Source organism: Conger conger, chromosome 2 (genome assembly GCF_963514075.1).
Source record: "Conger conger chromosome 2, fConCon1.1, whole genome shotgun sequence".
Classification (NCBI taxonomy): Eukaryota; Metazoa; Chordata; class Actinopteri; order Anguilliformes; family Congridae; genus Conger; species Conger conger.
The window spans coordinates 38,215,482-38,228,973 of NC_083761.1; the positions used below are offsets into that span (position 1 = coordinate 38,215,482).

At 40.6% G+C, this 13,492-nt stretch overlaps 1 protein-coding gene across 5 annotated transcripts in view; it reads left to right on the top strand.

The window, feature by feature from the left end:
• The window catches only part of LOC133116733 (protein FAM135A-like), a 120,606-nt gene that overhangs the window by 8,305 nt on the left and 98,809 nt on the right, over window positions 1-13,492 (top strand). For 4 of the 5 annotated variants that reach the window (XR_009705901.1, XR_009705900.1, XM_061226637.1 and 1 more), the window contains exon 2: window positions 9,182-9,308. The exons of the other annotated variant lie outside the window; for it this stretch is intronic. Coding sequence is in view for 2 of the 4 variants with exons in the window: in XM_061226637.1 (XP_061082621.1) it covers window positions 9,232-9,308 (77 nt within the window). In the remaining 2 variants the exon portion in view is untranslated. The remainder of the gene's footprint in view (window positions 1-9,181; window positions 9,309-13,492) is intronic. 5 annotated transcript variants of the gene reach the window in all.

Consider the following 13,492-nt stretch of genomic DNA (forward strand, 5'->3'; position numbering starts at 1 on the left):
GACAAGCTTCCATTTTTGACAGCTGGACAACTTCCTCAGGTTTGACTGATAGGTACAACTGTGTGTCGTCAGCATAGCAGTGGAAGTTAATGCCATGTTTGCGAATAACTTGTCCCAGGGAAAGCATATATAGAAAGAAAAGCAAGGGCCCAAGCACAGATCCTTGTGGTACTCCGTATCTAACCCTGGATTGATAAGAGGAGTCATTGTCAAAGTGCACAAATCGATAACGATCTGATAGATATGATCTAAACCAAGAAAGAGTCTGTCCACGGAGGCCTACAATTTTCAAGATTTTCAAGTCTATCCAACAGGATCAGGTGATCAACTGTGTCGAATGCTGCACTTAAATCTAGAAGCATAAGTACAGAGATGCAGCCACTGTCAGAAGCGAGGGGTAGGTCATTGAGTACTTTGACCAGGGCTGTTTCAGTGCTGTGGAAGGGTCTAAAACCAGATTGAAAAACTTCCAATATATGATTGGGGTGCAGAAATGAACAAAGTTGTTTTGAAATGACATTTTCTAGTACTTTAGACAGGAACGGGAGGTTCAAAATGGGCCTGTAGTTGGACAAATCATTCACATCTAAGTTTGGCTTCTTAAGAAGTGGTTTGATGACTCCAAGTTTTAGAGTCTGTGGTATGTGTCCAGATGCTAAAGAAGCATTGACAATATGTAGGAGTGGTGCTCCAATCACTGGTAGTAGCTCTTTCAAAAGCTTTGTTGGAATAGGGTCTAGAAGACAAGTAGAAGATTTTGAAGAATTAACTATGGTATTAAATTCAATGAGCTCTATTGGAGTAAAGTTCAGATAGGCCATCAGTCGTTCCGAGGATTGTGCATCTATGTGTTGAGTGGATGGAAGGACAGACCCTATAGGAGGGGTGGCAGAAGAACTTTGAATCTTGTCCCTGATTTTTATAATTTTGTCATCAAAGAAATTCATGAAATCATTGCTACTAAACGATATTGAGACACAGGGGTCAACATGATTCTTAGTCAATCTGGCAACAGTTTTAAACAGGTGCCTAGGATTGTTTCTTTTTTCATCAATTAAGGTAAAAAAATATGATGAACGTGCTGTGGAGAGGGCTAGTAGGCTATCTTTCCAGGCATGGAGGAATACCTGCAATTTCGCAGAGCGCCATTTGTGCTCAAGTTGGTGTGAAGTTGCTTGAGAGCACGAGTATGGTCGTTGTACCAAGGTGCTAATTTCTTATGGCCAACTTTTATTTTCTTAAGAGGTGCGATAGTATCCAGGGCTCTGCAAAGTATGTTATTTATGTTGTCAGTCAGCTGATCATTTGAGTTAATACTAGTTGTGTATGCATTTTGGCTGGAGCCAAGGAAATCCCCATAGTGCACAAACAAGTCTGGGAGCTCATTAATAAAAGCATTTGCAGTCCTGGAGGAAAGCTTACGGCTAAAGTAGAAAGTAGGATCTGGTGACACATGAAAAACTTGTAAAATTTGAAAAGTAAAAATTAAATAATGGTCTGATAAGACAGGATTATTAGGCATGACTGCTATGTTTGCTATTTCTGTGTCATAAGTGAAGACCAGATCGAGAGTATGGTTATGGGAATGTGTGGACTGATCTATATGTTGATCAAAGCCAATAGATTCAGTGATAGACAGGAATGCTGATCTGAGATGATCACCTTCACTATCCATGTGAATATTGAAATTACAATTACAACTTTATCTGAATTAACAACAAGGCTGGAAAGGAAATCGGCAAACTCAAATAAGAAACCACTGTATGGCCTGTATACAATTGCAAGGACAAAACTGACTGCTTTTTTGTCCGGATGTGCAAAACTGAGAACAAGCACTTCAAAAAAGTTCAAATCAAAGCCAGATTTCAAAGTAGCAAGGAGATTGGAATTATATACAGCAGCAACACCTCTTCCACGACCTGTCAGATAGGGAACGTGACTATAACTGTAACCGGGAGGGGTGGATTCATTTAGGGCAATATATTCATCAGTTTTAAGCCATAGGATTTTAAACATTTAAACATTTAAACAATTTGATGATCGGTAATTAATTCATTTCCAAGAGTTGGTCTGATTTTTATTTTTTTAGATTAGCCATACAAACACCCTTGATGGGCTTTTTAGCAAGGCTTAATTTAGGTTGGGGCACAGACACTATCTCAATAGTATGAAACCTGGGCAGCAGTTCTTGGGAACAAGCAGAAATCTGTGTAAGACAGAAAGTCTGCTGCCTGGCCTTGGCTCTGGTGTGTCAAGAAATTGAATTTCTGAGACTATACGATACATTTCTAGAAAGAAGAGCAGCACCCTCCCACGAGGGGTGAATACCATCTCTCAAAAGACCAGGCCTCCTCCAAAAGGTATTCCAATTGTCTATGAACCAACACTGTTTGCAGGGCACCAAATAGACAACCAGTGATTTAGTGATGTTAATCTGCTGTAGATTTCATCACCACGCCGAGAGGGGATGGGACCAGAGCAAATAACTGACTTAGACATCCGTTTTGACAGATCACACACCGATGAAAAATTATCTTTGGTGATTTCCAATTGCTTCAATCGGACATCGTTAGCTCCGACATGAATAACAATTTTCGAAAATTTACGATTACCCTTAGCCAGCACTTTTAAATTTGCCTCGATGACGGTCGCCCTAGCCCCAGGAATACATTGCACTATAGTCGCTGGTGTCGCTAAATTCACGTTTCTTAAAATAGAGTCGCCAATTACCAGAGTTTTTTCAACAGGTTTCACAGCCGGTGCGTTGCTGAGGGGGGAGAACCTGTTGGAAACGTGAGTGGGTTGTTGGTGCACTGGTGGCTTAAGTTCCCAAACTGTAATCCACCCGCCTTGCGGCAAAGGCTCTGCCGGGGTGTTACCTGGAGACAGACTAACTTGTGCATCCGGAACCAAGAAGGATTCTATGAACTTTTCACTATCTCGAATTTCGTATAAGGTACGGATGTGAGGTTCCAATTCAACAATCTTCTTCGTCAGCCTAGCATTTAACCTACACTTATCACAGGTAAAGTTATCATTAACTGCGGAGAAGAAATAAGTAAACATATCGCACACAGAGCAGGAGACAGCCCAAGAAGGAGAGGGGAAGTCCAGGGTGAGAGATAGGCGAGCTGAAAACCATTTATCCATTAGAATTCGTAAATAACTTATAACGTAAATAACGTTTTATCTGCCTGTATTTATTTTCTGTGAGCTTGTGGATGATATAGGACGCGGTGGGAACTTGGAGCGCCTTATTGATGGTAGAGTAATCCAATATCTCAGCTAATGTTATTAGTATTATCTTTGCACAAAGTTATTAGTATTTATATTTACACAATGAGGAAGTGCTTTCAGATTACTCTCATAAAATTACCCTAAAACTATGACATAGCTTAGACTAGACATAGCTTAGAGGAAACAATGCAGAATGTTCATTTTTGGTGATATTGTCATCAAATTTGAAAGGGGATGTGTCCGGTGTTTTGGCTGTGGCTCCACTGTGTTTCTAAGCACACCAGGCACTGCTACCATCATCTCAAAAATAAGATCAAAAATTGAACATCTTTTCAGTGAGAAAGAAATCTTCCACTTCCACTGGAAGTTAACAAGGCAGTTGGGGTGCACGGCCCCACAAGTCAATTTCTAAAAGGTGCACAGCGAGCATGATCATGTTGGTAACACAAAGTTTTACCAAATAATTAAAGTGACCGTTTTCTCAGGAAGCAGCAAATCCGATGTTTGTGTCTTGAGTCAGGAAAGTATTTATTGCAGGAAGCCAGCATGAAGGATTCACACAAAAGTATCCATCGAACCATTGGAGTTCGGTGACTTTATACAGGTACATTTGCATGTATTCAAATTTGGGTGCTAAATACAGTGTGACCTCTGATTGGTCATTTGTAATACAGGGTTGCCCTATAGGCTGCAATTTCTACCGCTGTTTTATTGGTTGTCTATAAAACAATGGAAGCTTCCTGCGGACATTAACATGCATATGTGAAGTTTTTGTAATACACAAATCTGTCTGTCTCCCAACAATCACCATGTGTCGCCTGCGTGCTAACATGGGGATTTACGTCTGGTACTTATTATTTTGAGGGCTAATTGCCCAAAAATATGAATGACCCCTGCTTATATTTCAGTCTTTGCTGAAAGACCATGGTATAAGTGCATTATTCCTCACATAAACCGTCCACAAATCTTTATTTACAGAAAGAATTGATTTGCAAATTGGCCTATGTTGTAACACTCCACCGGTTTCATATGCTAGAGAAGTCTGGTATGGTTTGAAGATAGTATAATAAGCACTAATAAAACATAATGTGCTAATGTTAACTCACATCTGCATCAGTCTTTCTTTGATTTGAATTATATCTCTGTACCGACAAAGATCAGTTTCACAAAGCTGAATAACTGCGCTGGGTAAAACCTGGAAGAAACTGACTGTAGCCTACACAAGAAAAGCAGCCACACGCTAATCAGGTGCTTTTTCTTATTTACAACATCATCAACCTGGTTGCTATTCAAACAATGTTGTAGCAAATCAAGGGTAGGTGAGACGTTATCATGGACCTGGCATGTGAGCTGCATGAAATGTACATTATGTGTTTGGTCCCACGCTCACAGAAACCACAAAAACTGTGTTCTCTGTAGAGAAAAGAAATGGTGCGAGAATAGTATTAAAGCATGCTCCAAATAGTTTTTGTACCTTTTTTCTCAATGTGCCTATAATATGCCTCATTTACTTTCACTTTTAAGTTGACTTTTAATAAGCAACGTCTAGCGTTATTTGTTTCAGTGAGTGGGTCGCAGATGTGTGTCCACCTGTATTTGTATCCTTAAACTGGTGAGCCGATGCAGGAAGAAAATCCTTGAGGAAACACTGTATCCAGTTGTGTTTTTACAAATTAGTTTTACAGCACATGATTTTTTAAATATTTATTATAGGTCCCTAAGTGTGCAGACATTGATGCTATAATCCTGGACAAACATTACATTGCTAAAAATTAAAAAATTAAAAACCGCTTGTAGTAGTAAACTCCATAACTTATGATACTTAAACATCCCACCTAAAGCTCATGCATACCTGGGGTCTTTCCTGTGTGCTGCGCAATGTTGTCTGGTCTGTTCGGTCATTGAACGATGAAGCAAGAGCCAAGAACCAAGAGACTGGACAATGGGATTGTGCTAGCTCTTATACTGTAAAGTTTATTGCTTCCGGGGTCACAGTATGGGTTTAACTGTAACTAGCCGTCACACAGGGGTGGTGATGTAAACTTCACAGAAGTTTGCTGTTGAATCCTGGGAAAGGTGGTCCCGTGGTCCCTACAACACCTAGAACAAGAACACATTTTATTGCCTGTGTCTGTCATGGACAAGCTGAGCTCTTGTATCCTGGCAGCAAGGGGTTTTTCCTGCTATAGCTAGCCTCCAGCTAGCCTATAAATCAAAGTGAAACTGTCTTCATTCAATTGAGTGCAATGCTGTATAAAGCACTTAAGTCAACATGTATGTGTGGGGTGATATTTGTTAATGCAAACACTGGAGTTGTGGGGTATAGTTATGCAAGAAACACTTATCAAACATGCCTGAACCACTGAATAGTTGATGACTATTATTAGTAGCCTAACTATAAGCTAATGTTAGCTCCTCTAAATGTCCTGTTGCCTATGCTGTCATAGAATTGTTCTAGTACTTAAAGAACTGTTATGGTTATATTGTGAATACCTTAATTAGACAATAGGGCATGAACAGAGAAAACTATCCTCAGACTATACACTCAGTGAGCACTTCATTAGTATTTCACATCATATTTATTAGACTTATGCTGTAGCCTATCCACTTATGAGGTTTAATGCGTTGTGTGTTGAGAGATGCTCTTCTGCATACCACTGTTGTAATGTGTGGTTTTTTGCACTACTGTCACCTTCCTGTTAGCTTTGACCACTCCCCTTCCCTTCTCCACTCACCTCTCTCATTAACAATGTATTCCTGCCCACAGAACTGCTGCTGGATGCTGCTGGATGTTTCTTGTTTTTCACACCATTCTCTGCTAACTCTAGGGACTGTTGTGCGTAAAAATACCAGGTGATCAGTAGTTTTTCCAGATACTCAAACCTGTCTGGCACCAACAGTCATTCCATGGTCGAAGTCACATAGATCACATTTCTTCCCTATTCTGACATTTGGTCTTGAACTTCTTTACCATGTCTGCATGCTTTTATGAATTTAGTTGCTCCCACATGATTGCTAATTAAATATTTGCATTAACAAGCGGGTGTAAAGGTCTACCTAATGAAGTGCTCACTGAGTGTAAATTAGTGATAACCAGTGTGTTGCTGATGCAGACTTTGGACGTGGCAATCCTCCAACTCCTTTGATTCTGATCCAAGTAACGTTACCTCTGGCTCAAACCTGAATAGCTGTATTGCCGTATCAGGATCTGTGGTTTAGGTCTTCTTTTCACTCATCCGAATCCAAGTAAGCACAGTTATCGATAATTTCATTTGATTCAGAATAAAATATTTAAATGCTGTCAATGTCATATTTTCAACCCAAAGGCATACAACAGAGCTGTGTGTGTTTCCGCTATGACGTCACACCAAAGAAATCATTTTCCAGAGTGACTTTGTGTGTTTCCGTCAGCAGCGATCATTTTATCAAATTCATAGTCATACTAACAACAATTTCTGCGTAATTTCATGAAAAACCTCTGGAATAACTAGAATTGGCTGAATGCCTGTGGAGCGAGTCATTATGTGATGCTTACCCGTGCTTTTTGTCTCTGGTGGGTTTATTTAAAGATCTCTTCTGGTTGCTCAGGTGCCCGCTAGTCTGTTGAGCTATCCATGAAGTGTCTTCCTTCGACTCATACTGTGCAAAACTGCATGTAAACTGCAGTGTAATGGGAAATAGTGGCTGACATCAGATGCTTCAGGGGAGAACACATGTTTATCTTCGCTCTTTCATATCAATAATGGAGGTTGTAGATGTGCATTGATGAAATTAATTGGCTGAAAATGATTTAGGAGAAAAAGGGGAAGTATTTTGAAAGTATTCAGATCTTTTTGTTTGGCATAGTTGAGTATGGACAAACAATGTGCAATAGATCAAAGGAATGCTTTCACTCCATGGAAGTGAAAGCTGGCCTGTAACATATTAGCCTTCTGCTCAGCAGAATTGATTAATTTCTCTCATGACTGTTTAATCGAGAAATTAATAATTTACAAGTGCATAGCCATTTTTAAAGTCTCATCTAATTCGTTAATTTCATACTTAGGCACTAAAAATATGAAGTACAGTGCATCCGGAATGTATTCACAGCGCTTCACTTTTATGTTACAGCCTTATTCCAAAATGGAATAAATTCATTTTTTTCCTCAAAATTATACACACAACACCCCATAATGACAACATGAAAGAATTTTTTTTTTTTTTTTAATTTTTAGCAAATTTATAAAAGAAGAAATCACATGTACACAAGTATTCACAGCCTTTGCTCAATACTTTGTTGATGCACCTTTGGCAGCAATTACAGCCTCAAGTCTTTTTGAATATGATGCCACAAGCTTGGCAAACCTATCTTTGGGCAGTTTCCCCCATTCCTCTTTGCAGCACCTCTCAAGCTCCATCAGGTTGGATGGGGAGCGTCGGTGCACAGCCATTTTCAGATCTCTCCAGAGATGGTCAATCGGATTCAAGTCTGGGCTCTGGCTGGGCCACACAAGGACATTCACAAAGCTGTCCTGAAGCCACTCCTTTGATATCTTGGCTGTGTGCGTAGGGTCGTTGTCCTGCTGAAAGATGAACCGTCACCCAAGTCTGAGGTCAAGAGCGCTCTGGAGCAGGTTTTCATCCAGTATGTCTCTGTACATTGCTGCATTCATCTTTCCCTCAATCCTGACTAGTCTCCCAGTTCCTACCGCTGAAAAACATCCCCACAGCATGATGCTGCCAATACCATCACTGTAGGGATGGTATTGGCCAGGTGATGAGCGGTGCCTGGTTTCCTCCAAAAATGACGCCTGGCATTCATGCCAAAGAGTTCAATCTTTGTCTCATCAGTCCAGAGAATTTTGTTTCTCATGGTCTGAGAGTCCTTCAGGTGCCTTTTGGCAAACTCCAGGCGGGCTGCCATGTGCCTTTTACTAAGGAGTGGCTTCCGTCTGGCCACTCTACCATACAGGCCTGATTGGTGGATTGCTGCAGAGATGGTTGTCCTTCTGGAAGGTTCGCCTCTCTCCATAGAGGAACGCTGGAGCTCTGACAGAGTGACCATCGGGTTCTTGGTCACCTCCCTGACTAAAGCCCTTCTCCCCCGATTGCTCAGTTTAGACGGGCGGCCAGCTCTAGGAAGAGACCTGGTGGTTCCGAACTTCTTCCATTTACGGATGATGGAGGCCACTGTGCTCATTGGGACCTTCAAAGCAGCAGACATTTTTCTGTACCCTTCCCCAGTTTTGTGCCTCGAGACAATCCTGTCTCGGAGGTCTACAGACAACTCCTTTGACTTCATGCTTGGTTTGTGCTCCGACATGCACTGTCAACTGTGGGACCTTATATAGACGGGTGTGTGCCTTTCCAAATAATGTCCAATCAACTGAATTTACCACAGGCGGACTCCAATTAAGCTGTAGAAACATCTCAAGGTTTTTCACATTGTCATTATGGGGTATTGTGTGTAGAATTTGGAGGAAAAAAAATGAATTTAATGAATTTTGGAATAAGGCTGTAACATAATAAAATGTGGAAAAAGTAAAGCGCTGTGAATACTTTCCGGATACACTGTATATGTTGGCCAGTATTTAGAAGCACTTCCTTGTATATTATTTTTCAGTCATTTTATTTTCAGTGTGGCAAGCAAAAATCTTTTTTACTGGTTGTCTCAAATTCTTTTTCCTGTCAACCAAAGAACCTGGAGTATGGCTTCACAACTGGATTCAAGCTGACTGCTGCATCTGATCACTGACAATAATGTCTTTAAGTAGTTCTCACTTTGTGCCACAAGAGGCATGTTCACTGCTGAAGTTTAAATTGAAAAATAATTTAAATTAATTGATCTAGTTAGTCTAGAGAATGTAATTTGTAATGTTGATCTTGAATGCCCAAGATTGAATTCTAGCTCTCATTTCTCTTTTCAGGCATCATGAGTAATAATAATGCAATATTCTGTCCCCAGATATGCAGTGGATGAAGTGATCATTGCCAGGTCTACATTCAAATCACAACATGAGTGAGGTCCAGGCCACTGTTGAGTTTTGTGTGGAACTCATCAAGTTCTATAATGTGGATCTGTTTCAGAGAGGGTGAGTGCTGTAATATACTCTACATAACTATTATTATCTTAATCTTTGGGCTGTTATTTTGCTAAGCAAGGTATTATATACATCAGGCAGTGTTTCATCTTCAGATATAAACCCCAAAAAATGTATTGGGTGAATTTTTCCTTTAAAATCTACTTCAGCACATTGGATTTGAAACAATGAATATGAGGATAAAGTGCAGATTGTCTAAAGACTAAATCTAAGGCTATTTATTACATTACATTACATTACATTATTGGAATTTGGCAGACGCTCTTATCCAGAGCGACGTACAGTTGATTAGACTAAGCAGGAGACAGTCCTCCCCTGGGGCAATGCAGGGTTGAGGGTCTTGCTCAAGGCCCCAATGGCTGTGCGGATCTTATTATGGCTACACCAGGATTAGAACCAATGGCCTTGTGCGTCCCTGTCATTTACTTTAACCACTACGCTACAGACCGCCCTTTATATCCATATCGGGTGATTTGTCTGGGAATTACAGCAATATATAGTCCCCCATTTTAGGGGACCAAAAGTAATGGAACAATTGGCTGTTGTAGCCAGTTTAGTTCATGCTCAAGAAAGGTAATAAAAGGTCCAGAGTTGAGTTTAGGTGTGATATCTGCATTTAGAGTATGTTGTGTCTCAACAGAGCGGCACGGATGATGCAGTGGGTAGCACTGCTGCCTCACAGCAAGGTGGTCCTGGGTTCGAATCCCAGTCGGCCTCTGTGTGTGAAATTTGCATGTTCTGTCCGTGTTTGCGTGGGTTTCCTCCGGGTACTCCGGTTTCCTCCCACAATCCAAAGACATGCAGGTTAGGCTGATTGGAGAGTCTACATTGCCTGTGGGTATGAGTGTGTGAGTGAATGGTGTGTGTGCCCTGCGATGGACTGGCGATCTGTTTCCTGCCTTTCGCCCAATGTATGCTGAGATAGGCTCCAGCCCCCCTGCGACCCTGTTCAGGATAAGTGGGTTAAGATAATCAATGCCAGTAAAGCAAGCCATCATGAGGCTGAAAATCCACAAAAACAAAATCAGAAACAGCTAAATACTGGGAGTGTCAAAATCAAATCTTTGATACTTTGTTAGGAAGCAAGATCGCACTGGTGAGCACAGCAATAGCAAACGTCCTGAAGACCACTATAGTGGAGGACTGAAGAACACTTTCAGTTGTGAAGAAAAAACCCCTTCAACTATCAGACAGGAATCAGGAGCACTCTCCAGGATATAGGTATATTTTTCATTGAAAACCACTGATAAGCCTGAAGAGCACAATGGCTAGGTTATTTTGCTAAACAGCACATTTAGTTCACATTTAGTAGGAACAGATGGGACGAGTATTGACCTGTACCAAAGTGATAGAAAGAGGAATGTTTGTAGAAAGAGAGGAACTACTCATGATGGTATCGCCTCTGAGCTTTCTATTGTAAATCTGATCATTGGTCTCAATCTGTTTTCATACATTTTCCTTGATTAACAATCCATCGGCAGGTATACACACAGCTTCTTTCTTCACATCATCATGACTGGGAGATTAAATAAAAAATCGAATTCAGAAAAATCACTAAGCACACTTTACAAAAAATATACCACTCCGTCAAAGGAGTAACATGGTGGTTGGTCACACTTTCTAGGTTATATGCAATTTGCACAAGAGGGCATTGCATGTATTAAAGTCCCTGTGTAGCCTCCCTTTTCTTATATTTAAAGTGTTTTTTTTTTAATTACTTAAATTACTATATATATATAAATATATATATATAGTAATTTTTTTTTATTAGACTTTGAAAAGATAAAAAATGTGAATTTCTTAATATAGCAGACTCAAGATTGGTAGGACGTGTCAGTTCTGTCCTAATTATTTATGCATTTATGCATTGATTGACAGCCCGGGCCACTCACTCTCTAGCTATAGTATCAGCACCGATAGCTAACTTGCATTCCCTAGTAAGATCAGTCAAGATAGATAGCTAACATTAACAAAATATAAGACTACACACTGCTATAAAATCATCTAGCTAACTAGGTTAGTATCTGGTAACAACGTAAACTCAACGTGTTTCAAACAGAATACAGGAAAGTGGCCACTTCCACCAGGAGTTAACATCCGTTCAAAGTTTTTCTCCTGAGGAATGTGGTTTTAGTCTAGGGGATAACCACAATAATGCACTTTATGATAAAAGCAATTTCTAACATAGTTAGTGCATACCATGATGTTTATTTTCAGATGTGGAGATTCAGATTTTACCTCTGTGAGGATAGTTATAGTTTGTTGGGTAAATTTGATTAATAGCAGAATGCCATTTAGCCCGAACGGATGCTTACTGGAACACCTCTCTATATCTTGATCTTGATTGACAGTTGGCACAGCATCTGGCATTAGAACCGTTGTCTTTGCAAAACTCGTCCTCTTCTGTTCACAATTGTACAATGAATTAGGGGTAAAATGTTAAAACTTTGTAATCTTTTGTAATCTACTAACTTTGCACCATTTTTTTAATTTATAATTTATCTTTTGGAGACATGGATCTTTTGGCATGGCGTGAAAAGATGCATTAGTTTATCAGCAATCGTTAATCACACTCCAATAAGGCATTGTTGAAGTGGATACTTAGCTAATGTTAGCAGCAGACCCACGTAATATGTATTTGAGAATTTGGTCATGGCTTTGAATTTGGGAGCGAACACTACATAAATATCCATGCAGGGTTAAGGGCCTTTCTCAAGGGCCCACCGGCTGTGTGGATCTTATTGTGGCTATACCGGGATTATACTTTGCGTGTCCCAGTCATTTACCTTAACCACTATGCTACAGGCCGCCCCATCATATCTATGAATGATGTAGTTGGAAGTTTTCATGATAACTGCATTATGCTGTAAATATGTATTTGTGCCTCTCATGGTAATATACCTTTTGGATAAACCTGATTTGGGTATATGAAAGGAAAGGAGACAATCCAATATCTCCAAAATCTAGGCCTTAGTTCTTGACCCTAAAAATGGGTCACCCATCTGTAATTTACCGCCAACCCCCACCAGGCAATGGTCAGGGGGCTGAAACAAATGGCTTCTACAGAGACAGCTTTTGCCCAGTTTCCCCTTGGCTCCTGGGTGGTTATGCTATCAAAGGTAGACTGTTAAAAAAACTAGACCATTACAGCAGTCGCACTGAACCAATCAGAATAACACCAAACATATTACTATATTCTGACCTGGGATTATCATGAAACATCTTAATGCCATCTCCAGTATTCCTGTGCTCTAACCCTGTAGCAATGTGAGAGAAGGGGGGCTTCCCAGGGGGCCCAGGAAGGCTCCTCCAGGAATCCTTCTCTATCTTCTACAAGTAGGGCTATCGGTCCATGAGCACTAGAAGACATTGTTTCGATTTAACTCAATTAAATAAAAGAGCTCTTCTTAATATTTTATATTGGTTGGTTGGTTTAATACTGTTGCCAATGAAAAGTCGTTGTCCTACACCATTGTCATGGTGGGAGGTAATACCCGTGGTGATCGCCAGAGGGCCTAGGATAATTGGTAACACCTGTTCCTCGTTTGCACCAGGGGAATTGCCTCCCAGCAGAGTATTTAAGGCCAGTTCTGACTGGTCTTCAGTGCTTCTGTGTTACCGTTCGCCCTAGCACAAAGCCGGTAAATGCACAAGGTAGACTCTGTGTTTATTCGAGTCAGGTTCTGTGCAGGTGTGTGTGTGTCAAAGCAATACAATTTAAAGAAAGAAAAGAACAAAGGTAAGGAAGGCGCTCGGTTTAGTTGTTGGGTTCACCGACGCCTTCCCTAAGGGTTTTCATTTTTGTTTTGGGCTCGTGTGAGCCGGTGGTAGAGGGACGTTGTCCCCGGTATCTGTATTTTAGTTTGTGTTTTGCCTGAGCTGCGCCTCATGGGTTTTTTGTTTCATGCCTAGCGTTTTTTTGGCTAGGTTGTACTTTTATGTACTTTTAAGCACAAAGAGTGATTTCATTATTCGCCCTGTTTTGTGAGGGTTGTTTTATTTTTCCTCAGCCGTTTTGGGCTTGTTTTCTGTTTCCTTATTAAGAATCGCCTTCGGGTTAGTTTTTTGTTCCTCCCTTTCTTTTGGGAGTAGATATCCTGAATATCCCTGTAAACCAACCCCTGCATTCAGGGGCGAACCCTAGCACGTTCGCTCAGTCGGGTTCTTCCTCTGGT